At 37.2% G+C, this 22,903-nt stretch overlaps 3 protein-coding genes across 11 annotated transcripts; 1 reads left to right on the top strand and 2 right to left on the bottom strand.

Moving 5' to 3' along the window:
- The first annotated feature begins 337 nt into the window (after positions 1 to 337).
- On the top strand, positions 338 to 14,246 carry Gek (serine/threonine-protein kinase gek). 4 transcript variants are annotated; one of them, XM_076820070.1, is made up of 27 exons: positions 347 to 473; positions 1,036 to 1,250; positions 1,577 to 1,764; positions 1,875 to 2,057; positions 2,138 to 2,409; positions 2,492 to 2,791; positions 2,872 to 3,015; positions 3,095 to 3,426; positions 3,504 to 3,718; positions 3,797 to 4,800; positions 4,888 to 5,123; positions 5,196 to 5,302; positions 6,601 to 6,798; positions 7,583 to 7,746; positions 7,810 to 8,065; positions 8,141 to 8,427; positions 8,506 to 8,649; positions 8,742 to 8,877; positions 8,951 to 9,192; positions 9,274 to 9,454; positions 9,551 to 9,739; positions 9,824 to 10,009; positions 10,082 to 10,263; positions 10,339 to 10,437; positions 10,522 to 10,645; positions 10,710 to 10,867; positions 10,927 to 14,246. In XM_076820070.1, the coding sequence occupies exons 3-27, from the start codon at positions 1,635 to 1,637 to the stop codon at positions 11,038 to 11,040; spliced, it is 5,583 nt and encodes a 1,860-aa protein (XP_076676185.1). In that variant the 5' UTR covers positions 347 to 473; positions 1,036 to 1,250; positions 1,577 to 1,634; the 3' UTR covers positions 11,041 to 14,246. The 4 variants fall into 4 exon arrangements, with proteins under 4 accessions (XP_076676186.1, XP_076676185.1, XP_076676184.1 ...); XM_076820069.1 differs by having other exon boundaries at positions 366 to 883; XM_076820071.1 differs by lacking the exon at positions 1,036 to 1,250 and having other exon boundaries at positions 338 to 473.
- A 210-nt stretch (positions 14,247 to 14,456) lies between these two features.
- LOC143373141 (deubiquitinase DESI2) lies at positions 14,457 to 18,588 on the bottom strand. Of its 5 annotated transcripts, none has more exons than XM_076820084.1 (6): positions 17,994 to 18,588; positions 17,169 to 17,347; positions 17,031 to 17,103; positions 16,866 to 16,959; positions 16,616 to 16,757; positions 14,457 to 16,542 (listed from the first exon to the last, which is right to left on the bottom strand). In XM_076820084.1, the coding sequence occupies exons 2-6, from the start codon at positions 17,292 to 17,294 to the stop codon at positions 16,366 to 16,368; spliced, it is 612 nt and encodes a 203-aa protein (XP_076676199.1). In that variant the 5' UTR covers positions 17,295 to 17,347; positions 17,994 to 18,588; the 3' UTR covers positions 14,457 to 16,365. The 5 variants fall into 5 exon arrangements, with proteins under 5 accessions (XP_076676199.1, XP_076676201.1, XP_076676198.1 ...); XM_076820086.1 differs by having other exon boundaries at positions 18,022 to 18,588; XM_076820083.1 differs by having other exon boundaries at positions 17,990 to 18,587.
- Positions 18,589 to 19,477: 889 nt separating this feature from the next.
- On the bottom strand, positions 19,478 to 22,788 carry Nc2alpha (negative cofactor 2 alpha). 2 transcript variants are annotated; one of them, XM_076820081.1, is made up of 5 exons: positions 22,407 to 22,788; positions 22,111 to 22,183; positions 21,924 to 22,017; positions 21,654 to 21,833; positions 19,478 to 21,590 (listed from the first exon to the last, which is right to left on the bottom strand). In XM_076820081.1, exons 1-5 carry the CDS (start codon positions 22,446 to 22,448, stop codon positions 21,284 to 21,286), a joined length of 696 nt encoding a protein of 231 aa, XP_076676196.1. In that variant the 5' UTR covers positions 22,449 to 22,788; the 3' UTR covers positions 19,478 to 21,283. The 2 variants fall into 2 exon arrangements, with proteins under 2 accessions (XP_076676196.1, XP_076676197.1); XM_076820082.1 differs by having other exon boundaries at positions 22,111 to 22,178.
- Positions 22,789 to 22,903: the final 115 nt, after the last annotated feature.

Below are 22,903 nucleotides of genomic sequence, written 5' to 3'. Positions count from 1 at the left end.
TTTTCAGCTTTCAAGCTTATTTTCTCCTCTATCTCTGCGCAGATAGGAAAAGCTGTATGCTGTTCGAATTCGAACCATACACAAAAGCACTTAAGGTGAACCGACATGTATACGTCGATGAATGAAGAAGAAAAGAACAGACCATTGTTCTTCGGGCAAATAGGAGCAGAGCTCCTCCAACGCCTTCCAACGAAATGTAAAATCGTGGTAAATAAAGAATACAATACAAAAAAAGAGAATGTGTCTGGACCGTGTGGACCATGATGTAAGGACATACATTATGGTGTGGACTAGCTTTGTCGTTACCATGTTCACGTAACGCGCAGAGACCCTATCTACATGCTAAACTGTCATAGGCACTTTCAATGACGTAGGACTGCCATATTTTTTTCTATATGGGGCCTGCCAGGGGGTCAGCCAAATTGTTGGGGGTTTGGAGGTGGCCATGCAAGATGTTTTGTGATAATCGAATGGTGCGCATAATAAACAATTAAACCAATATAAGAGCGGGGCGCGTCGTCTCGGCAGATATGCTTGAATCGTTCGAGCGAACGGTCCGGATCGGCAGAGAAAAAAGCCTTTCACTCAAAACATCCTTCTCACATGCGATAGGAATTTTACGTCACAGAATTTGATACGGAGGCGAGAGTGTAGTGCCGCGTCGAGGTTATAACTTATACAGCAGGAATTGGGACAATGGGGCTCCGAGGATCGCCTAACGTTCCCGTATTCTGATCATTCGCATTCAAACGAGTACCGTACTACTGTTTTCGCTGCGCGATAACCCCGATCCCGCCCGCGACACGGAGTTGTCTTCTTGGTGATTCCGTTGAATACGCTGATCGCGAATGCGGTGCCCTACCCCGTCGCACTATTTTTGTCTGTACGTTTTATTTACACGTATTTCTCTTGTTGCGTGCTTTCTTCGCCAAATATTTTGGCTATCTTTGTAGCAGTTACGTAATTTCCGACGTGAGTAATTCCGGCACGATGGCCGATGATGAATTAAACGAAACTCGATTGTTTTACACGTAGTGGCGTGCGGGGCATATATACTACGGAAAGTTAAAGGGAATTGATTTTTGACATTCTTCGCGCGAGGGTGAAAACGGAAGGAAGTGGAAGGGTGGCCAGTAATTCGACGGTAACATGATCGGGAGACGGTTATCGCACGCTTGTAAACAGAATTAATGTTTAAACAGTGAAAGTGATCCTATTTAGATATGTCTGTTGGAAATTATCTTCTTAAGGTAAATGATTACTCACTTACGATTACGCTGCATAACGTTTATCTTCGCGTGTTTTCAAATCACTTCGAATATTTACAAATACGAAGACGTATTTTGGAAAATAATTTCCTTCGATCTCCGATAAAAAATTCGTTTTATTTGAAATTCGAGTTTAATTTCATATAATTATGTGACTATTCTGGTGCAGATATTTTTAACTCCGAATTACATACGTTATGACACTTGTTAAAATGTTAATGTATAGGGAAGTGTGTAACTGTATTTCGTATTGTCCCTGTTCTACCCATGTCATCTCTTTTAATTGGAGTGGTAATGAAATATTTTAGGATTCTCATCACATCATAATGTGGTGGTCTGAAATACTATTGAATAATATTATTAAGAATGACAGAAGTAATATCCAAAGATTTTGGTAAGGGGCAACCTTATCGAAAAAGAGACATGTCAGATACGTCGCAACACCAATATAACCAACCTCCTCCTGATATTATGCCAAAGGGACTCGCGATCAATGGTACGTATTAAGCCACGAGATAATAAGAATATTCATCAGTAGCATAAGTTATTATATAGCGCTACCTATATAAACCATTGGAGAAAGTAAAGAAAAGCATCTTTTAATAGGCATAGGAGGAAGGTTACGCCAATTAGAAGCCCTTTTTATTGGTGGTCCTATACAAGGGGAAGGAAGAGTGGGCCACACGTTTTCCATTGAGACGCTTATCGATATTCTGCTTGTCTTATACGATGAATGCTGCAATTCTTCCTTACGACGCGAAAAGACTGTCTCAGACTTTATTGAATTTGGTATGCATGTTCAGCTGCTTTGAAAAACTTTATGTCGTTGTCGACCGTCATTTTAAATTAATTAATACGCATTGTTATAGTGAAACCAGTGGCTACTTGCATAAAGAGCTTGCAATTGGCACGCGAGGATTTTGAGATAGTGAAAGTTATTGGTAGAGGTGCATTTGGAGAAGTATGTGTTGTAAGAATGCGTGGCTCGGACAAGGTATTCGCGATGAAAATTTTAAACAAATGGGAGATGCTAAAGCGCGCAGAGACTGCGTGCTTTAGAGAGGAGCGAGATGTACTGGTGTACGGTGATCGTAGATGGATCACAAATCTTCATTATGCCTTTCAAGATGACAATAATTTGGTAATGTTTAAGAATAACATTAGCGAAACTTACTGTTCTGTATAAAGATAATGTTTTATTTCGTTTAAATAACCATTCGCAGTATTTGGTCATGGATTATTACTGTGGCGGGGATCTTTTAACACTATTGAGCAAATTTGAGGATCGCCTTCCCGAAGATATGGCTCGTTTCTACATAGCTGAGATGGTTCTGGCCATTGTATCCATACATGACCTGCGCTATGTACACCGTGATATTAAACCTGATAATGTTTTGTTAGACGCAAATGGTCACATTAGATTAGCTGACTTCGGCTCCTGTTTACGATTGTTCGAAGATGGCACCGTACAAAGTAATGTTGCTGTTGGTACACCAGACTATATTTCACCAGAGATATTGAGGGTATATTCGTATTTCTATGCAATGAGAAATATTAATTATTACATACTTCTATAACTAATATATTGGATCGCGTGTTATAGGCAATGGAGGATGGACAAGGACAATACGGGCCTGAATGTGATTGGTGGTCTTTAGGAGTGTGCATGTATGAAATGCTGTACGGGGAGACACCTTTTTACGCAGAATCTCTAGTCGAAACTTACGGAAAAATTATGAATCATAAGGTAATTCTCCTCGTAACGTACAACAATGATAGTATTCGTTACGAATTATCGTATCAACGTGTCTTTTATGCGATTTCAGAATTGCTTTGACTTCCCAGCAGATGATATGTACGAGGTCTCTGAAGAAGCTAAAGATTTAATAAGAAAATTAATATGTAGCTCAGAATTTAGATTAGGTCAGAACGGAATTGACGATTTTAAGAAGCACCCATGGTTCGATGGAGTAAACTGGGACACTCTTAGAGACAGTACTGCGCCTTACATTCCTGAAGTTTCCTCGCCGACAGATACATCAAACTTTGATGTCGACGATACAGATGTTCGCAGTTCCGATGCTGTCCCACCAGCAGCGAATTCTGCATTCTCTGCGCTACATCTGCCATTTGTCGGTTTCAGTTTCACGCAAGGAAGGTAAGCAAGGTTCTTGTTCATTTATACCGATGCGGAGAATCGTTAATATAAGTACACGTCTAATTCACAAATTACAGTTGCATATCAGATCTGGGATGTCTGTCTGATATAACTCAAAAAGACAAACGCGTGCAGATACTCGAGGACGAGAATGCACAATTAACGCGAGCGCTGGAGGAATTAAAGAAGCAAGTTAGCGCGAGCCATCCTGCGCCTGGGATATCATCAGAGTCTAATAATGCAACGAGAAAGCTTCAGGACGAAATAAACACGCTTACCAAACGCAACTGTGGTAAGTAATACTTGTCTTGCATACAATTCCGCATGATTTCATCTGCATTTAATACTGCCGTTTCACTTGTATCATCAGAACTAGAGTCGCAATTGAAGTCTATGGAAGGTCCGCGCGAATTACGCAATCTGGATAACGGCGACATGACGAAACTACGAGAACTGGAGAAGTTAGTGCGCTGCCTTCGTTTAGAAAAGGAAGAAGCTATCAAGGATAAGCTGGATGTACAAGAGAAGCTTAAACTTCAGGACAAGGAGCTGAAGGATGCGTTGACGCAGCGTAAACTGGCAATGGCCGAGTATACCGAGGTCACTGACAAGCTATCAGAGTTGAGACAACAGAAGCAAAAGCTGTCCAGGCAAGTTCGGGATAAAGAAGAAGAATTGGAGGTTGTAATGCAGAAGGTTGACAGTCTGCGGCACGATATTCGGAAAGCCGAGAAATTATGCAGGGAGCTGGAAAATCGAGTGGAAGAGGCTATGGCCGAGACGAGTAAGGAAAGAAAGTTACGGGAGCGCAGCGAGGAGTATTGTAAACAGATGCAAGAGGAGACCGAGAAGATTAGACAGAGATCTATAGGGAACGATGCAAGCGCGAATCACGCGCTGGCGACGCAGGAGATCAATAGGTTAAAAGCTGAAGTAGAGAAGCTTGAAGTTCAGTACAATGAAAACTTGAACCAGCAGCAGAGCAGGTTCAATCTCGATATTCGTAGCCTTCAGGAACAATTACACGAGACCGAGACCAGGAGAGATTTAGTGGAAAGGGAGGTTCAACTGACGAAGGACAAATTAGATGCCGCGAGGTTGGAAAATATTACGGATAGCGAGGAGACTATAAATGAATTGAACAGACGTCACGAGAGGGAAAAGATTATGCTAGTCGAAGAGAACAAAAAGCTTATGTTAGAACTCAACACTCTTACCGATAGTGTTAATAGAATACAAGGCGAAAGGCGACAGTTGGAAGAAGAGTACGAAGAATTAAGGAATAAGAAAGAAGCTATTGCACAATGGGAAGCACAGATCACTGAAATTATTCAGTGGGTGTCTGATGAGAAGGACGCCAGAGGATATTTGCAGGTTTGCCCTTAGAAACAGCCACCATTCTCCTAAATATAATTTTTGCTCCAAGTTTATGAAATCACGCCGGACACTTGTAAATTTCAGGCACTAGCTACCAAAATGACAGAGGAATTGGAATTCTTAAAACACTCCGGTGGCGTGGGAGGCGTAGGAAGCGGTTCTACGATGGCGGATAAGAACTGGCGAAATCGTAGATCGCAGAAGCTCGACAAGATGGAGCTTTTGAATTTACAGAGCTCTTTGCAAAGCGAAATACAGGCCAAGCAAGCGATATCGGAAGAGCTCACGAAGACGCGATCGGATTTGATTGCTGCTCAAAAGTAATTATTCTAACGTTCTAGGAAATTTTATGAATGGGAAGAATTTTTATTGATCCGAATACTTGATTGCAGGGAGTTGAGAGACTTCAGACAGCGATTCGATACGCTCACACACGAGATAAAACGCAAAGAAATGCAAATAAAAGAGTTGCAAGCAAGGCTTGACACGGGCGACGGCTGTAAGTACATTTCAATTGACAATGATACAAGTAAAAGTCGTAGAGAAATTTCGCTGTTGCGTTTTTACAAAGATTTTGTATCAACTATTATCATACAGATCGGTGCGATACATGCTATGTATGTACTTTGTAAATCTTTCGATCTCTCTCGCGCAGTATTCAAGCGATGAATATATTCGTTTGTTTTGAGATTTTTTTTAAACACGGTATAATTTATATAGTTACAGTGTTTTAAGAATATTGTTTAATTCAAATCTTGTCGCAAGATATTCTCAGCAAACAAATTTGCACGACTACAGTAAAAATCTAGTAGAGTTAAGGAATTGTTATGTTCATTTGGTATTAGGAATCATGTACAGCATTTGTGCCTCTTTAATCGCAGTACTTGGGATGTTACTTAAAACTATTTCACACTCTTTAAAAATGCATGGAGAACGTACACGATGTTCTACATATGCACATTAATAAAAATATTTGTTGCTACGTATATTTCCTTTTTGAAATCGAGTAATTACAGACTTCGGACTTAACAATTTCCTTAATTCTGACTTCGTAGAAAGTAGTGCCGCTGAGAGGTATAGTTAGTTACTATTTACTATTTACTTTGTATTCTCCATTAGAATAACTAATGAATTTAGATTAAATTGGTATGAATCAATGCGTGAGTACATCTCTTAACGATTACTTCTTTCTAAATTTTTTCGTAAATATAAATAGTTAGATTTGGTGAATGGTACCAGTACTAAATTATATTAATGGACTGTGAGATGTGTTACTATTTACATTGAAACGTAGCATTAAAGCATAATTACAAATATGATAGTAGGTGTAACATGTAATATGTAAGCTTTGAAAGCAATCATGTGAGAATTTTATTAATATCACTCAATGAGAATCGATGTACTCCTGTGGAATATGTGTACATATATCTACATCAGAATAATTCAATCACTGTTTGTGTAAAACATAAGGCACTTGAATTTTAGGATGTGACCGCTATTCGAGAGTGTTTCATTGGCTTTAATATCACGAGGAAGTACAGAATATTTTCTTCGCGGTATATGGCGTAGCACATTCTAAGTAGAATCACGTACATCATAAGATATTCATATTGTTCGATATGTAAATTACCATTAATAGAGATCGTTGCTACTGGGATATTTATCCAGCATAGTAATTCGGTTCTCCGGCACGGTATGCGATTCTGATTTCTAGACTACAAAGTGCCTCTGTTTATTGGCGTAACGAGCTGTGTCTGGGGCCTCTTGTTGCTCATCTTCAAACTGTATTTGTGACAGCTGTCCTATCCAGCAAAACGTCAAGCAAATCTCCAAACATCGTTAGCACCAAACCCCAACGCATCATCGTACATCAGCCGTCGTCACCCCTACCAGTAATGCGTGCTCCCCGCGTCACGACATGTCGCTTATTAACTAGATTCGTTCCCGTCAACACATTCATCAGTCAGAATGCCGTCGCCATCGTATCGCCACCCGGTAAATGAAGTGGCGGCAAAAACGCGGTTTTGATTGACTGGTCAGCTGGATTGCTAATTACAGAGCATAGCGCTATGTTTTTCTTTCTTTTTCACTTACTGACACGTGAGCCCGCGATATAATACCAGAAAGAATGGCTACGTTCTATGGATTTAAACAGAGCCATCGGACCCGCCGGGGCATTGTTATTTAAAGCATAGCTCTGTGTTGAGTTTAATGTAAATTATCATCAGAATCTATAATGTGTTTCCTTGTATGTTGAAAGTAATCGTACCCCAATTAAGGATAGTGTTAGTAGCCTCTCATCGTTTTTAGGTGATGGTTGTCCTTTGTTAATCTTAGTAGCTGATAATCACTCAGTTTTGTAATTAAGTGATTAACAGGTATGTTGTGCCTGAATGTTTTTTCAGCTTTAGATTGTTTGGTCTGATTGATTTTTGTTACCTTTTTATTATACGCTTACTACTTCTGCTGATGAACGAACAAGTATCGATCCCTATATATGCAATAACGATCACTGTTTTTAACCGAGTTTTTGCGTGGTGAGAGTTGCAGTGGAGTGATTGCATTAAAAATGTTTGAGAGAGGGCGTCGCGAAGTCCGTAATGATTAAAGCACATACTTTTGTAAAAAGAAAGCACAACTACTTACTTTCTGTAAATTCACTTTACATCTATGTTAATAGATAACGATAGAAATATTAAAAGTGAAACTTGATTGCAATCTTTTACGATTCTAAACGATCATTGTATTATGCTTCTAACGCTTGTCTTCTCTATTTCAGTTTTAGAACGTCCTACATCTCAAATGTCATATCTGGAGCATTTTTTGAAAGAAACCGCGAGCAGTACGCGTCATGGAAGCGCAGATAGCGTGGAAGCGGATATTGAGGATAATCGTGCGCCAAGTATTTCCAGCAGTAAAAGTAACTTGTCCGAACTTAGCATTGTAAGTATAACATATTTCTAATCTAACTTTGTATTAGACATTAATCTTCATTTCAAAACGCAGGACCCAACATCGCCGTTGTCTCACGAACTCTTGAACAAATCATCGGCACCTCATGGGCAATCCAATCTCCAACCAAAACCGAAATCTCATCAATTCCTAGTACGAACATTCTCAGCGCCTACGAAATGTAACCATTGCACTTCATTGATGGTGGGTTTAACGAGGCAAGGAGTGGTATGCGAGGTCTGTGGCTTTGCATGCCATATGCCTTGTTGCGATAAAGTTCCACCAATGTGCCCTGTGCCCCACGATCAAAGTGAGTCGCGCACTATTTTAGTCAAATCCGTGTATGCTTATTTAACCTGGCGTAACGATAAACAAATTCCCGCAGCGAAACGACCACTGGGTATTGATCCTACCCGGGGAATAGGCACAGCTTACGAGGGGTACGTTAAAGTGCCGAAAATGGGCGGAGTGAAGAAGGGTTGGATTCGTCAATTCGTGGTTGTTTGCGACTTCAAATTATTTCTTTACGACATTTCGCCGGATCGTAATGCATTGCCATCTGTGTACGTGTCTCAAGTCTTAGACATGCGGGACGAAGAATTTAGCGTCAGTTCTGTTCGAGATTCGGATGTCATACATGCTACAAAGAAAGACATTCCGTGCATATTTAGGGTAATTCACAGACTCTTTACCATCGTTGCGCGTTCTTTTATTCATTCCCGCGTGACTTACCGTTCTAACTTTATCTAGATAACAACATCTCTGCTGGAACCACCTGGCCTGAGGAACCACACGTTAATGCTTGCAGACACTGAAAGCGAGAAAACCAAATGGGTAGTTGCTTTGAGTGAACTGCATAGAATACTAAAGAAAAATAATCTTCCTAATACAACGGTAAGTTGAGTGTACATAGTTCTCGCGACCAGTACCTCGCGTTTTCCTCGCGAGAATAATGCAGCTTTACGTTATTCCTTGTTCTTGTACAGATTTTTAGAGCAAAGGAATTATTAGATAATACATTGGCGCTTATTAAAAATGTGATGTCAGGAGCAATTATTGATCCAGATCGTCTAGTCATTGGCACAGAAGAAGGTCTCTTCTGTTTAGATTTAGATCGTAGTGGTATGTTATACTGTATGTTATACATTTAATAAGAGTGATGCACTGCTATGGCCAACTTGTATTATCCTTTCAGAAATTGCAAGAGTCGGAGAGGGCAAGAAAATATACTTATTGGAATATGTAACAGAAGAACAATTAATTGTAGTTTTAAGTGGAAAACAACGCCATGTACGGCTGGTTCCAGTACGTGCATTAGATGGAGATGAAGTGGAATGGATTAAAGTCGCTGAGACTAAAGGATGCATTACTCTGACAACGGGGGTAGTACGTCGTAACCCATTGACATACTGTTTGTGCGTTGCCATAAAGAAACAGGTAAGCGATTTTTTTTATGCGATGTTATAATGTTTCTATAGCCAGCGCACTTCTTTTTAAACATTTCTTTCTCTGATCTAGAATGCGTCTCAAGTGATCATCTACGAAATAACACGTACGAAAACGCGTCATAAACGTATACGCGAATTGATGTTACCATGTCACGCACAAACTTTGCAAATCCTTTCCGAAGGTCGTTTCTGCGTCGGATATCCTTCCGGCTTCTCTATCTACAGCATCTTAGGAGACCATCACCCAGTTTGTGAGTATAAACATCCCTTGGGCTAGTTAACAATTCATTTAACACGTAGGCAACGTTACAATGTATTTAATCTTTTTTTTCTTCTCTACAATCTAGCATTGGTCCATTCGGAGAATACGCTCTTAGGGTTTCTCACGTACAGTGCTGTGGATGCTCTACGTTGCATCGAATTACCGCGCGGTGAATTCTTATTAGTCTTCCATACATTGGCAGTATATGTTGACAGCCAAGGCAGAAAGAGTAGAGACCGTGAAATCATGTATCCTGCTGTTCCTACGGCAGTTAGTAAGTACACGTTCGGGATACTCGCCCGAAACAACCGGTGGCATTGAAATCGATAATATGTAACCGTGTTAATTTATGCTACAGGTTATTGCGAAGGTTACTTGCTAGTTTACAGCGAGACCCACATAGACGTGTTCGACTGTACAACTGGAGACTGGTTGCAAACGCTTAACGTGAAACGAGCGCGGCCATTAAATACTTCGGGCTCTTTAACGTCCTGTATGATTAACGATATGCCGCATGTTATTTTCCTCAGCAATTTACATCAACGTGAGTATATATTAGTACAGTAGCGGTAGTTTTACAGGATGAAGCATGATACAAATTCTGCATGGTGAACAGGAGAACTACTCAATATAACGCCGCTAGACGCGAGCGGCAGGCTGATGACGAGACCGCGGAGACGATTTTCATTGAGGGAAGGGAACAGGGCTGCCCGCCCAACAGACAGACGCTCTAAAATGATATCTGCCCCGACGAATTTCAATCATGTCAGTCACTTGGGTCCAGGTAATGGAATACAGGTAGGCAGTAATTTTAATTTTCGCAGCTTTACAGGTGTGCATATTCCTCACGGTAGGTTTCGCGCGTTGTTTTAGATACAGCGACTATTAGATCTGCCTACAACCCTCGAAACAGCTGATCAACAGCATACCGGCCATCACAGTAGCTCTCATCTTCACAGCAATCAGCAAAGAGTAAGAGTTTGTTATATCTTCACGTTTTATGTAGCTTTGGCAGATAGATCTGCCAACACGTTACTCGTTCAACTTTCTGCTCAGTTATACGGCCCCACGCTTCAAACGCCAAGCAAACCAGCACCACTGCCCCCCAGGCATCCTCCTTCTGACACGCGACGTCTCAGTTCTCACATATCCAGGAATTCTGGATATTCGCCGCACAATGGTAAACGTTTAATTATATCTTCTTTAATCCTTCAATGAAGCGTCTCGTGACTTTCTTCCCTCAGGCTCGACATCGTCGCGCAGAGGACCGGCACCTCCACGACCAACTGCTACTCCGCCTTCGTTACCACGCACTCCCGTGGACCAAGTTGACTCGGAGTCCATACATCTGCGATCTCATACTCCACTTTCTCTTGGCAGTATCGCATCCCTACACGACAAGGTATTTATCGTTTTATCTTCGCGAAATATAAATAATATGCGCGGGTTTTATTAATGTAGGAGCACACCTCTGGTGGAAGCCCTAGACACTCAATAGCTTCAAACAACAGTTCAAATCCATCGACGCCTCCGAGCCCCGCTCACGATCACGGTTCGTCTTCGTACGACTCGTAAGAAAATTATCCAACACTTCCCATGGTACGGATAAGTTACTGTAATCGTATGCGACTACCTGAACAATAAGATTACAGTATCTACGGTAATGTCTTCACGCTAAACGGTATATCCGCGTTTGATTTCTCTCAGCCGGAAAGTTATCGCACTGCTTTCTTCCCTTTTCTTTCCAATTTCGTGCAATACGTTTTATAACATTGTGCATTACGGCTGCATTGGATTCACGAACGTACAACTAAAAGGCATAATACTCTTATGTGTAATTGGACCGAGAATATTTTAAATATCTAGTACAATATTGAGATCTGATAAGTACGTTTATTTTAAGTTGAATTTCGATAACGCGTCGCAATAACTTTCTGGTTATCTAAGAATTTATCCATAATAAGTTATGCACTTAACGAGAAGGCAATCTATAATGTAACGATAAATTATTGTAAATAATTTGTGTGTTTTGAGGATCAATGAGCTAGCTTCGCGATACCGTATATTACCGAGATCGGTATCGTGTTTCATTGAACTCTAAATGCAGACACCCTTCGCATAATTTTAATTTTTAATCATTGCAACTAACTGCCTTCTTTCTTTCTTTCTTTTTTAAGTTAACAAAACGAAATCTCAGTCAAATTATCTAGCAATAAATGAATTTTATCTACTTAATCTATCGTACCTACTTTTGAATCTAGGTATAAAGGAGTAGGTTCAAGTGAATTGTATACTTAATCATTCGTAGCGGCATAAACGAAATCTTTGGATGAAACTGAATCGACCTGATGCCTTATGACTAAATATTTTCTATTGCGTCATAATGCAGTAAGGTGCGTGGTATTATTCAGCGTGTGAATAATAGGATAATCGTACAATGTACCCGGAAGCCTCTGCTGGTAATAGCTAGTTACTAAGCAAGGTGGCTATACACTTTTACACAGCAATGCGCGTATTAACGACGACAGTAAAGAAACGATGTTGAGCATTTGTCCTTACTGCAACGAAGGCCGTTTCCCCCCCTTAAAAAAAAATGTGTCGCTTCTCTGTATCATTAAGTCGAATCAGTATCATCGGAAAGAAGTTCGACTCATATTTAATGAGACACGTTGTATTTAAGACCGAACGATCAAATATATTCGCAAGTGCAATGCGCGATGGACTGAGAACAAGTATCGAAAACGGAACAATGACGAGGTATCGTTTTATTTTCAACAAGGTCTAAAAGTTGTCAGACAGTAAATGCCACACGATACTGCAGCGTATTTATTACTTTTATATTTAAAAATCGAAAAATTGACGGATCCAAAAAAACTATGTTTCGTTTCTGATAGATGTAAGGCTAGGGCAGGAGGAGATGAAATTGCAACAAATACGCAAACAAACACGATAACAAGTTTTATATGTTTTAATGTATAAAATATACATTTTTCATGTACATTTATAAAGATTTGCTAACTATACTGAAAGAGAAGAGTTGGTAGAGCAAGATAACTGTCTCAGGATTCTATGCCAGTAGTTGAAATGCGGAATACACGTTTAACGGTCAAGAATCCCGAGCTGTTTGATTACACAGAGAAGTTATGGGGTATGGAAGATAGTTCATTGTCTATAACTAAGCCAATAATCGTAATGTCAATACCATTCGCAAGTATGCAAAAAGTGGAATGCATGTGAAAAGTAATTCTGAATCTGATCATTGCATTTGAATTTTCATATATTTATAACGGATTCTAACGGGGAAAAAGTTCAAATAATCACAGAAATGTTATGGTGTATTGAAACTGTTACGGTGTAATATCGACATGCTACATTCCGTGTGACGCTTTTTTTTTATTATTTTTTCATAAAACTGACATTGAATACATTTTAAAAGCCCGAAGTTCCAGCTCTATGAGAGATCACTGTTAATAGGCGCGAAGTTAACGTGATTGCAAATACGACGCAAGTATAATACCAAAAAGAAAGGAAGGATACCTTGAAACGTCTTCATCGGATTTTTGTAATGATAAGACTTGGAAATATATATTATAAATAAAATATATATCGACTGCAATAGGTTTGACATTCTTATATTAAAAAAAAAAGTATAGAAGAAACCGTTAATAGAAGGGGGAAAAAAGTGTTAATGTTATCGAGCAAAAGAATTGTAATAGTACAGGTATTGCTGTCTGTATCGGAATAAAAGTTTAAAAACGAGTTCTAGAGCTATTTCTAGAAGTGTAATCGTGGTATGTTTATAAATTATAGTAACGTACGGTGTTAATTGTACTTACCAACGGAATTCAATGAGTTTGCCTATTTTTCGCCATTGTTACTTAAGGGTTCTAAAATCAAAGACGCATCTGTTTGTCTTGTGTTGCCTTGTCTTTGATCCAAGTCTTTATCTATAGATAATAACATACGAAGGAATAGTCACTTTGTATAGCATTGATTTTATATTTTTGTAAATAATTCAATCTTTTTTTTTAAATAAGCTCGCAATATCAACTTGATTTTAGACCCTTTGATTCTCCGTTACTTTCTGGCGTGCACATACATACATACAACACCGAAATTTCAAGTGGAAATCTTCTGTAATATGTAAAGAAAGAAAAAAAAAGAGCTGCGCTATAATTATGCTTTCTTTCTACGCGTAATCAAAATGTACGACCGGCATTCTGCACGAGAATAGAATGATCATATATGTGCGCATACATAGATTGTATGATTCAATAGTTTAACTTTTCTTTTTTACAAACTGTTAGGATACTTTCTGTAACGATTGACAATGATTTATGTAATCCTATTGGTTTAGTACCAGTGCATGTAATGACCTGACTATTAATCATTTTCTTTTTTCTCTAGCAACTTAGTTTAGTGTATTCTATATTATGAACTTATTTATAACTAATATGTGCATTATTTACGATATTTATTAAAAGCAATTGCAAGCAACTATTCGCATTTTAAATGAAGAATTGTATTCCGTTGTAAATTATTGGAAGCGCGCCGTTGCGGCGAGATAGACGACCAAACTTTTATGTTTATAAGACTTCCCTCATAAGGCACGTATGTCTTGTAGATTTTGTAGTATTTATATTCTTTACTTCTAACACCGTTTCACGAGAATCTTCTTTACTTTCTGTTTTAAAAGTTCATCATCCATTGAATCATTGATTAACTTACAATTAATTTTTGTGTAAAGGAAATATATTAATAAATTGAGAAATTTGTACGTGCGTTAAGTATCATAAATTATTTCTGAACGCAGCATGCTTATTCGTTAAAAATTATAATGCGCTAGTGATGAAAGTTTGAATAAATTATGATAAAAAGTATAAACATAAAAATGTACCGAATGGTTAATACAACTTGTATCTCATATATATATATATATACGGAATACCTTTGGGTTCGAGGTATTATTAACAATTAATAAGGCAGTGCGGTAGTTATCAGACTGTTTATTATTTAAAAAGAAAATATTAACAGTAAGAAGAAAGTCTCTATTGAAACAACAAACTGAACATCATTATAAAAAAGATCGTTTAGAAAGTTATACATAAGCCTTTGTACTTATACTGCAATATTGTGCTTTATATACTTTATTAGAGTATTATGCTATACTGGTTTCTATCTAGCGAAAGTAATCAGTTTCATGACATTGTATCAATGCAACTGTCAATGAGGGGTATAAAATTTAACATACTTTGAGCTACGAGATATTGACAACGACTAATTGCTTTTAATACCTTTTGTTGCAAATATAATACATATATACGTCAGTAAGAAAAATTTCCTTCTTTCAGTGTACCGCATAGAAGCACATAAGTTTAAATTTATAAATTTTATTATGCTGTTATACATTAACATACTAAATAATTTCGGTATTCCAAACTAACTCTAAACTTTATCTTAAAAAGAAGTTTCGTACAATGTAATTATTTAAATAAAATGTACTCGATAGTTTCGATGCAGAGACTTTTTTTACAGAGGATGATGTGAAAATCATTTTGGATACAAGTGTCGTATATCGTAAACTTTTCTACAAATCATCCACCGGATGGTATATTCGCGTATTAACATTGAATATAACATATTCATGATTCGGTAACATCTACCTGAATTATTGTATGCAACATGTGAGTTCCTAATATTATTCGTAAGGATCGAATTAACGGGAAACTGAATTGGCACTAATTGTCGCTGATTTTTTCCATTACATTTTACACATACGAAATACCTAATAGAATTTATCTTATTTCCACGTACGTATATTCAAATTGTTTTACGAGATTTTCTTTAACATGTAACATTATAAATTTGACAACAACAGTTTCAGTAACATGGGTAATTTTTTTTTTCGGTATACCGTGAATATTTGAAGAGAACTCAGTGTGTTACAAATGTGGCAAAAGCCTCTGAAATTATAATGCTTGAATATTTAATCCTACGTCGTGCAAAATCCAAGAGCACCTTTACAGACTTGACATTCATATGATGTAACATCGTTGACTCAGAATGCTTTTTTTTAATTATAAAATTATTAATACGCTTTTTCTTCCTCTTTTATACAAAGTGCTTGCAGAAAACACATTCTCATGGAATCATGCACGAGAAACAAGTTATCTGTAACTCGATTATTTATTACGTATGAATGTCAATATTTATTTAAACTTCCTAACAATATTAGTGGCAGCTGTATAGAAAAGTGTCGCATGTATAAATAATATAAATAATTGTGACATTCAAATCAATTAAATTAATAAATTGTGTGAAAAAACATCGCAGAATATTTCTAAAGTGTAACATATATTTTTCAGCGAACGGTGTAATGCATTCTAAGGTGCTTTTACATGTTTCAACATAATTAATACAAGTCTAAAATGTTCATTCTAAAATACAAAATGAAATAAAATTCATAGTGTACATAAAATTTCAGCCACAAGGAATTTCTTAAAAAATTAATGTGCTTAACCAATAAATAAATAAGTTCCAGTCTCTTTACGGCTTTGATTTATACATAATTACCTATTAATTATACATCTGTTAAACTTCGACTGTATGCGTGTTGACAATCAAAGAACACACGCGACATTGTATAACGCCGTCCAATGCTTAGAAGACGACACGTTGCAAGAAAGGCAATTCTTTCAGTACTATATTAATCACCAGTGGAACTCAGCAGTACAATATTAAATTTGTACCTCGTTTCGACGGTTTTGTTTCACGGATTCCATGATCCCGGCGATGTATTCACTGTCATGATAAACTTCCTTCGCTTGTTGCATAAATTCTCTAAAAGGTGTAACTCCTACGGTACTTTGAACCTCCCCTTTCTGCAGGTTCGGCCAAATGTTACAAGGAGGTATCGGAAGGTGGTGTGCTTTCGTGATGGCTGACTTGGCTCAAAGAATGCTGAAGCGCGTCGGGCGTTAACCATTCTTTTGGTAAACAACGTTGGAGGAATGGTACACAAGAACTAAAATACGCGAGACGATTTACCCAACCGGGTATCTCTTGACCACACAAAATCTAGAATATCAAACAGAAATATATTAGCGTCATTCGAATAAAGAATTATCCGATCACGATTTTCTATACGTACGAGCGTTAGTTGGCTACTAAAGTGGTTACAATTCTTATTCATTAAATGGTAACGATCGCCCCTAAAATCTTTCCCTAATTCGGCAACAATTCTGCTCACATCGTCCTCCGTAAAGTCTGTGTATCCAATGTGTACCGATTGCCTACAACGAAAAAAGCATAATGCAATGTAGAATACAGAATTTCTATAGATCTTTGACCATTCTGATTATTATCACGCGATAAACGTGAGTTTAAAAGAGCCAACTCACCTATATCTAAATTGCTCTCCTAACTCGTCAGCAACTCGTGGGGTGATTTCAAAAATTCCAGAAATTGGTTTAGAATGACCCCCGTACGCATACTCTGTTAAGGGATTAATGTTTTTAATAAAGTAACGTCGTACTTCTTCGCGATACAACATGGTCTATGCATACCTGTTCCGTAAATCTCAACCCCAGAATGAAATACACCTAATCCCATGTGCGTGGTATATTCGTTTATCCAATACTGAAATATAGAATAATGTTATTCGGTGTCACGTTGACTGGGATTAAAAGGATTAGTTCCCTTACCATATCGTACACATTGAGAATAATTGGCTCGCGAGCCATTCTCGGTATTAACTCTTCGCTGTCCTGTGGGTAACCCAGACAGCTGGGGAAGGAGAGATTACAGCTAAGACCTGACGAAAACATCATAGATACTTGTACTCGGACAGACGAACAGCAGCACTACCTATGTTCCAATGCACCTAATAAGCAAATACATACGCTATATACTTGATCTAAACTAAGCAAATAGCTGTCATTGATTACTACGAAACAAAAGTTATGACTATATACTTATATAATAATAAGAACTGATCACTTCTTTCTATGACAAAGTTACATCTTGAAGCAGACAGGGTATGTTCTTTGTTCGACCAACTTAACAAACCAGTAAAAAGTACGCAATGACGTATGTCTTTATGTTATGTATAATTATACACGAATGTGTTATTTATTAGTAATCAATAATTTCATGCACAGCATTAGATGCATTCCTCTAATAGCAATATATGAGCAACATATATGAAAAAAAATGATAAGAAAACGATCATTGTATCACTCCTTTCTTTCTGCTACAAATTTACAAATAATAACAATGCCACAGCCAGCATGTAAACAAAGGAAGTCTTGACTAACTTTTATGAGTCAGTATTGACTCTGTTAGTTCTAGTGAGTTATAAGCTGTGGAATATGTAAGTATGCAACTTAACAGTTGATGAACAATATCGTCGGAGTAAGAAAGCAAGAACGGACGTATTTCACAAGGTGAGAGAACAAGAGATCTAACATGAATCATCGGGTCAAAGGTTTTGTTCAATGAGAAAAATCGGGATGAATTCTATTACCTACGGGGAGAGAATTACGGTTTCAGCACAACCTCATTTCCTTTGTGATCGGTCGCAAAACAGCAGACTGCACATCGAGCTTGAGATTTTCTTCGAAGAGTTGTTGATGTTAAACAATGCAGGAAGTCATTGTACGATTTTAAACAAGCCTGTCCTCGACGAACGAAGGATAGAGGCTTCTGTTATTCGTGTATTACGCTTCCGAGAACGATTATCGGACTCTTTAAATATTCATCGACACAGAGCGCACTTAACAATCCACATTTATCGAAGAATTACTCGCAAACGAGATACATTGTGTCAGTAAGAAGTCTCTCTTCCCGCACGAAGCATGCTGAAGAGACAACAAAAACCTTCCTCTTCAAATTCGATTACACGTCCCAGATGTTTATCGTTCAGTTTTAAGTCACAAACTCGATCAATTGTGCATAACGATCGTTATCATTAAAGATGTTTTTTCGAAGGATTTACAGAAATTGTTTTTAACCAGAAACGAGTGGCATTTATCTAGTGACATCGAGTGAATTTCACTATCTACTAGATGCCGAATGTTGGACAATTTTAATCAAAGTGTACCGAAGTGTACGTACTTTTCTAGCGAGTAGTTACATATATATATAAGACTTCAATGAAACGTTAAATAATGCATTTTAAAGTATTCTTGCGTAACTTAAATTCTTTTAAATCGTTAATTCGGGTACGCTTCGATTATTTAAGCTCAGTCTCGAAATGTCAATAAAATGTCGTCGTTTTATTCTTTCATCCTGCATATATTCCATATATTCCTTAGAATTAGTGTTTTTGCAATTAAGCTGAATTAAGCGTACGCCACATGTAGCGCACGGTCAGTGTTGCCAACTCAAATTTTTTGAAAACACGTAGAGAAAAGTTCAACATTCCATAGAATTCCGTAGATCCCCCTTTAAAAAATCCGCTGATCTACGGATTCTTTTCATAAGTGTTAATTATTACATGTATGAAAGAAGCTAATTTCCTTGCTCATGGAAACCGTCCTTTCCCGAATCCTTTCTAAAAATCTTATATTTCAACCCTCCCCTAACATCCTTAAAAAAATTGTCACAACAAAAATTCACAAAATACGAAAAAAGTTCACATGCAAAGATTCTGAAATCAACTTTGCTAATTCCTGTTGTACTCGTTCAAAATGCAGGGTAGTAGAACTAGAAAATAATAAAAAAAAGCTTTTGTAGTGAATCAAAAAAGTGATTCTTTTGCTGATTATAGGTTACTAACTCGTGACAAAGGTAAAGAATCCGTAGATTTCAGTTTACAATTCGTAGATCCGTAGATCTACGAAAAAATCCGTAGGGTTGGTAACACTGCGCACAGTCAATGTCTCGTCACACGCTCTGTGCGTCACATCCGGCGCACGCTGATTTCCCGTGATACGTTTAAATGTGCAGCACATCGCGCACAGGCAGGGAGAAGTTTAATGGGTATTTAAAATATTTCATAGATTGCCGATAATGGTCGTTGGTGACATGATATGTATTTAACAATTTCTCTGATTTGATTTTACATTAATCTGCTGTACCGTTCACTTTATTGAAAATATGTTTAGATGTATTTATTGCCTTTTTATTGCTTTCAGAGCATCAGAATCTTTTCATTTGAAAAGCATATTTGTTGCAGTATTTCAGAACTGTTTATAAACACCAGCCACGTCATCAGAACACAAACTAACAGACTTATTAAAATAATGATATCACTATTTATTTACAAAGGTATAATATAAATACACATAGCAATCTTACACAAGGAGGTTTTCAATTAATCTCATTACCTTTATATGTAATAATCTATTATGTACTTTGACTATTGCATATAATACAAGAAATCAGGGAAATCCAAATTATTGTATGTCTACTGCTTCTTCGTGTAAGGCATTAATATGAAATGTGTCAATTAAAAACTTCCTTTCTAACTCCTTTTCAACACATTAGGTGTAGACGTCTGAATATATAAAAATGCGTGTACTTTGATTTCGTTTTTAATTAAAATTAAATTAGATCTTTCATTCAAACGACTAATAATCGATAATTAAAAGACTTTCCTACTACTTCTATGTGTTTCATCTACCAAAATAAATTATACTTTTGCGATACGTAACCCATTAAATAATTATACATACAACATGCGCATCTCTGTTCATATCAGTTATTAATATATTCTTTACACAAACATTGCTTATGTCTTCCTTGTTACTAAACAAGCATGCTTTACACTTATCACGCGAATGAGATTTACTAAATAATCTGATATTTAGTTATTACAAATACATTATTCGGAAATAATGTACACATTACTGTTCTATTTCAAGCGTAAATGAGATGTAACACATTTCTATGTGCAAATTAAACAACATTACAATCTAAATTTCCGTAGAATTTAATAATCTCCGTTTCTACCTTATTCTCCTTAAACATCGAACTTCGAAACATTTAACAATACCAGTGAATACATGCGCATTTTTTATGTATAACATGTAACTCTACGACAGGTGTAGCATCATAAAGAATATAAGCGATAAGAAGTACTCGACACTGTCAATTTTATAAACCGATTCTGCTAAGTGTTACTCCTACATATAAAACGTCTTATTACGTGCTAACTTTCCCTCTATAAAAGTTTCAACCTTACATACAGGTGTATAGACGTAAAAAAATCTTAGTTGTAAAGCTCGTTATTGTATACATTGCGTCGTAACTGATAAATATTCTAAGGTATGTATAAGCTAAATGAGGTACATTTCGAATTCTGCCAATTAATTGTAAAACATAAAACTAATTACATCCTTAATAATTAAAATTATTTGTACCTGGATAACTGTACGAGCATTAAAAGAAACTGCATTCGCTTACAGAACGATAGTATAGGTAGGTTTTGAAGCGCATATTCTTTCGATTCGTAAAATTCGCGCTTACTATACATGTGTGTACATCAAAGTAAAGTACTAGGAATACACTTAGATCTTACGAATCAGGCACAGTAATAGAAAACATATATAAATACCAAATGTGCTATTTCAACTAGCTTGAACAAACAATCTGTGTAATTGTGAACAGATTACATATAAAAATATAAAAATTTATGGTTGCGTAAGCATATATAAGTAACAAGATTATTCGAATAATGCAAATTATGTGTTGTAACGTACAGATAGAGAACTGTCTGAACAATTGTTGGCGGCATTATTCATCCATCGAACACTTCTACGACTGCCATATACTCGATAACATATGAGTTTATGTTGCTAATCTTGTTAAAAAATAACTATGTGTCGTAATCTTCGTCGATATTGGCAGTGTGAGCAAAGTTTGACGTCGGCTGACTACTCGCGTTTACACCGGATGTGTTTGTACTTAAATTCATAGGATTAACTTCTGTATAAAAGTTTGGTTGACTAATTTGGAACGATGTGGGCACGGATATTTGAAATTCCGGAACATGGGACACAGACGTGTTCGTAACCATTTCGTTCACTCCACCTGAATTATACACTCCCGTTCCTCCATTGTCTTTCGAATTTTTATATTCCACATTTACTTCAGTAGTTAATCCCATTTGCTGCTTCTGAAGTCTACAAAAATACGTTGGTACACTCGGAGTCTCAGAAATGTCGATTAATTCGATCCCTACTTACCCCACATCAGAATGTCGCAGGGCAGGCGTACAAGTAGATGCATTTGACGTATTCGAGTTTATTGGGGCAGGCGTCAGCGGTGGCGTAGGCACTTCGTCGTCGGGACCTGATACATCCGGCAAAGACTTCACTAAATCTTTCAAAAAATCAAAACGACTCTCTGACAGAATACATTGTTTCCTGGAAGTAAATATAAATGTATAAATCACTTGTACACACATTCTCATATAATTATCGCTGAAGTAAACTCATTTAAACAATCACGCTTACATATGAGACGGACTCAAAGTTTTGGCATTCTTGGCACTCGTAATCTGCATGGTCTTCGTAAGCAACGAATGCACGAACAATTCTAATGTTCTAGGTATACAAACAGTTAAGGAACTTATCGATAGAACGACTTACGCCGATATATCAATCAGAGTTATCATTTCAGTTAGTAATTTAAAAAGGATATAGATTATAATTGGCACGGCCTGTGCGACTTTCCCAACTTCCTCATCGGTCTGCATAATCTTCTTGATTCTGCCCTGATGTAAAGTCGTAAAGTCAGGTTAGGCATATAGATTGAAAAGTTTGTACGAGCAATTTTTTTCCGACGCTGTTGTATATTCTCGCGGTTGAAACGTAATGACATATTAATCGGGACGTTGGTTTCAGTAAACCGATAATCGAAATAATTTATATAATAGTTTCGTTATATTTTGCCAGGAAAGCTTTTTCCAAAATGTGCATGATATTTTGATTACTCACCGCTGGAAAACGTGCATTATATTTTTTCTTTTTACTCGGCATTGTCGCGAGTCTATTAATATTCTACGTACCACGCAACTTACGTCCGAATTAAAAACGGAGAACGAAACTTTACAAACAAAAAAAAAACGCGTTTATGTTTCATTTGCAGCAATTGAGGTGTTCCGAAACTTGACAGGCATCTGTAATCTATATTTCCCAATAATTCATCAAATACTCCATGCTCGCGAATGCGGCGATTGACAGATGCAACATATGACAAACAGAACGTAACGTGTTCGATAAGCCTTCTCGAGAAATATGTAATTCTCAACTTTTCCTCATTAAATATTCATATCGATTTCGACGCAGGCAATTTCTCGGTCTGCTGTAGTTAACTGGTCAACGCGTCTTTTTCTCTAGGAGAAAGTAATTTATTTTCAGTGCCCATAGGTGTTTAGTGGTAGCAATGATTAAATATGTCCGTTTATTATAGTTTCAATTCTACGCGAATAAAA

This window comes from Andrena cerasifolii, chromosome 9 (assembly GCF_050908995.1).
Source record: "Andrena cerasifolii isolate SP2316 chromosome 9, iyAndCera1_principal, whole genome shotgun sequence".
In the NCBI taxonomy this organism is placed as follows: domain Eukaryota; kingdom Metazoa; phylum Arthropoda; class Insecta; order Hymenoptera; family Andrenidae; genus Andrena; species Andrena cerasifolii.
The sequence above is the reverse complement of the archived record's forward strand: the minus strand, read 5'-3'. Positions and strand labels throughout refer to the sequence as shown.

Excerpts from the sequence above, each read along its gene's own strand:
- Gek (XM_076820071.1), top strand. The coding sequence starts at position 1,635 with ATGACAGAAGTAATATCCAAAGATTTTGGTAAGGGGCAACCTTATCGA. Across the intron at positions 7,747-7,809 it reads ACTTGTCCGAACTTAGCATT|GACCCAACATCGCCGTTGTC; the intron begins GTAAGTATAACA and ends TTCAAAACGCAG. Across the intron at positions 9,193-9,273 it reads GCGTTGCCATAAAGAAACAG|AATGCGTCTCAAGTGATCAT; the intron begins GTAAGCGATTTT and ends TCTCTGATCTAG.
- LOC143373141 (XM_076820084.1), bottom strand. The coding sequence starts at position 17,294 with ATGATGTTTTCGTCAGGTCTTAGCTGTAATCTCTCCTTCCCCAGCTGT. Across the intron at positions 17,104-17,168 it reads TTCTCAATGTGTACGATATG|TATTGGATAAACGAATATAC; the intron begins GTAAGGGAACTA and ends TCTATATTTCAG. Across the intron at positions 16,543-16,615 it reads TTAGTAGCCAACTAACGCTC|ATTTTGTGTGGTCAAGAGAT; the intron begins GTACGTATAGAA and ends TTGATATTCTAG.
- Nc2alpha (XM_076820081.1), bottom strand. The coding sequence starts at position 22,448 with ATGCCGAGTAAAAAGAAAAAATATAATGCACGTTTTCCAGCG. Across the intron at positions 22,018-22,110 it reads GGCCGTGCCAATTATAATCT|CTAGAACATTAGAATTGTTC; the intron begins ATATCCTTTTTA and ends CTGTTTGTATAC. Across the intron at positions 21,834-21,923 it reads ACTTTGAGTCCGTCTCATAT|GAAACAATGTATTCTGTCAG; the intron begins GTAAGCGTGATT and ends ATTTACTTCCAG.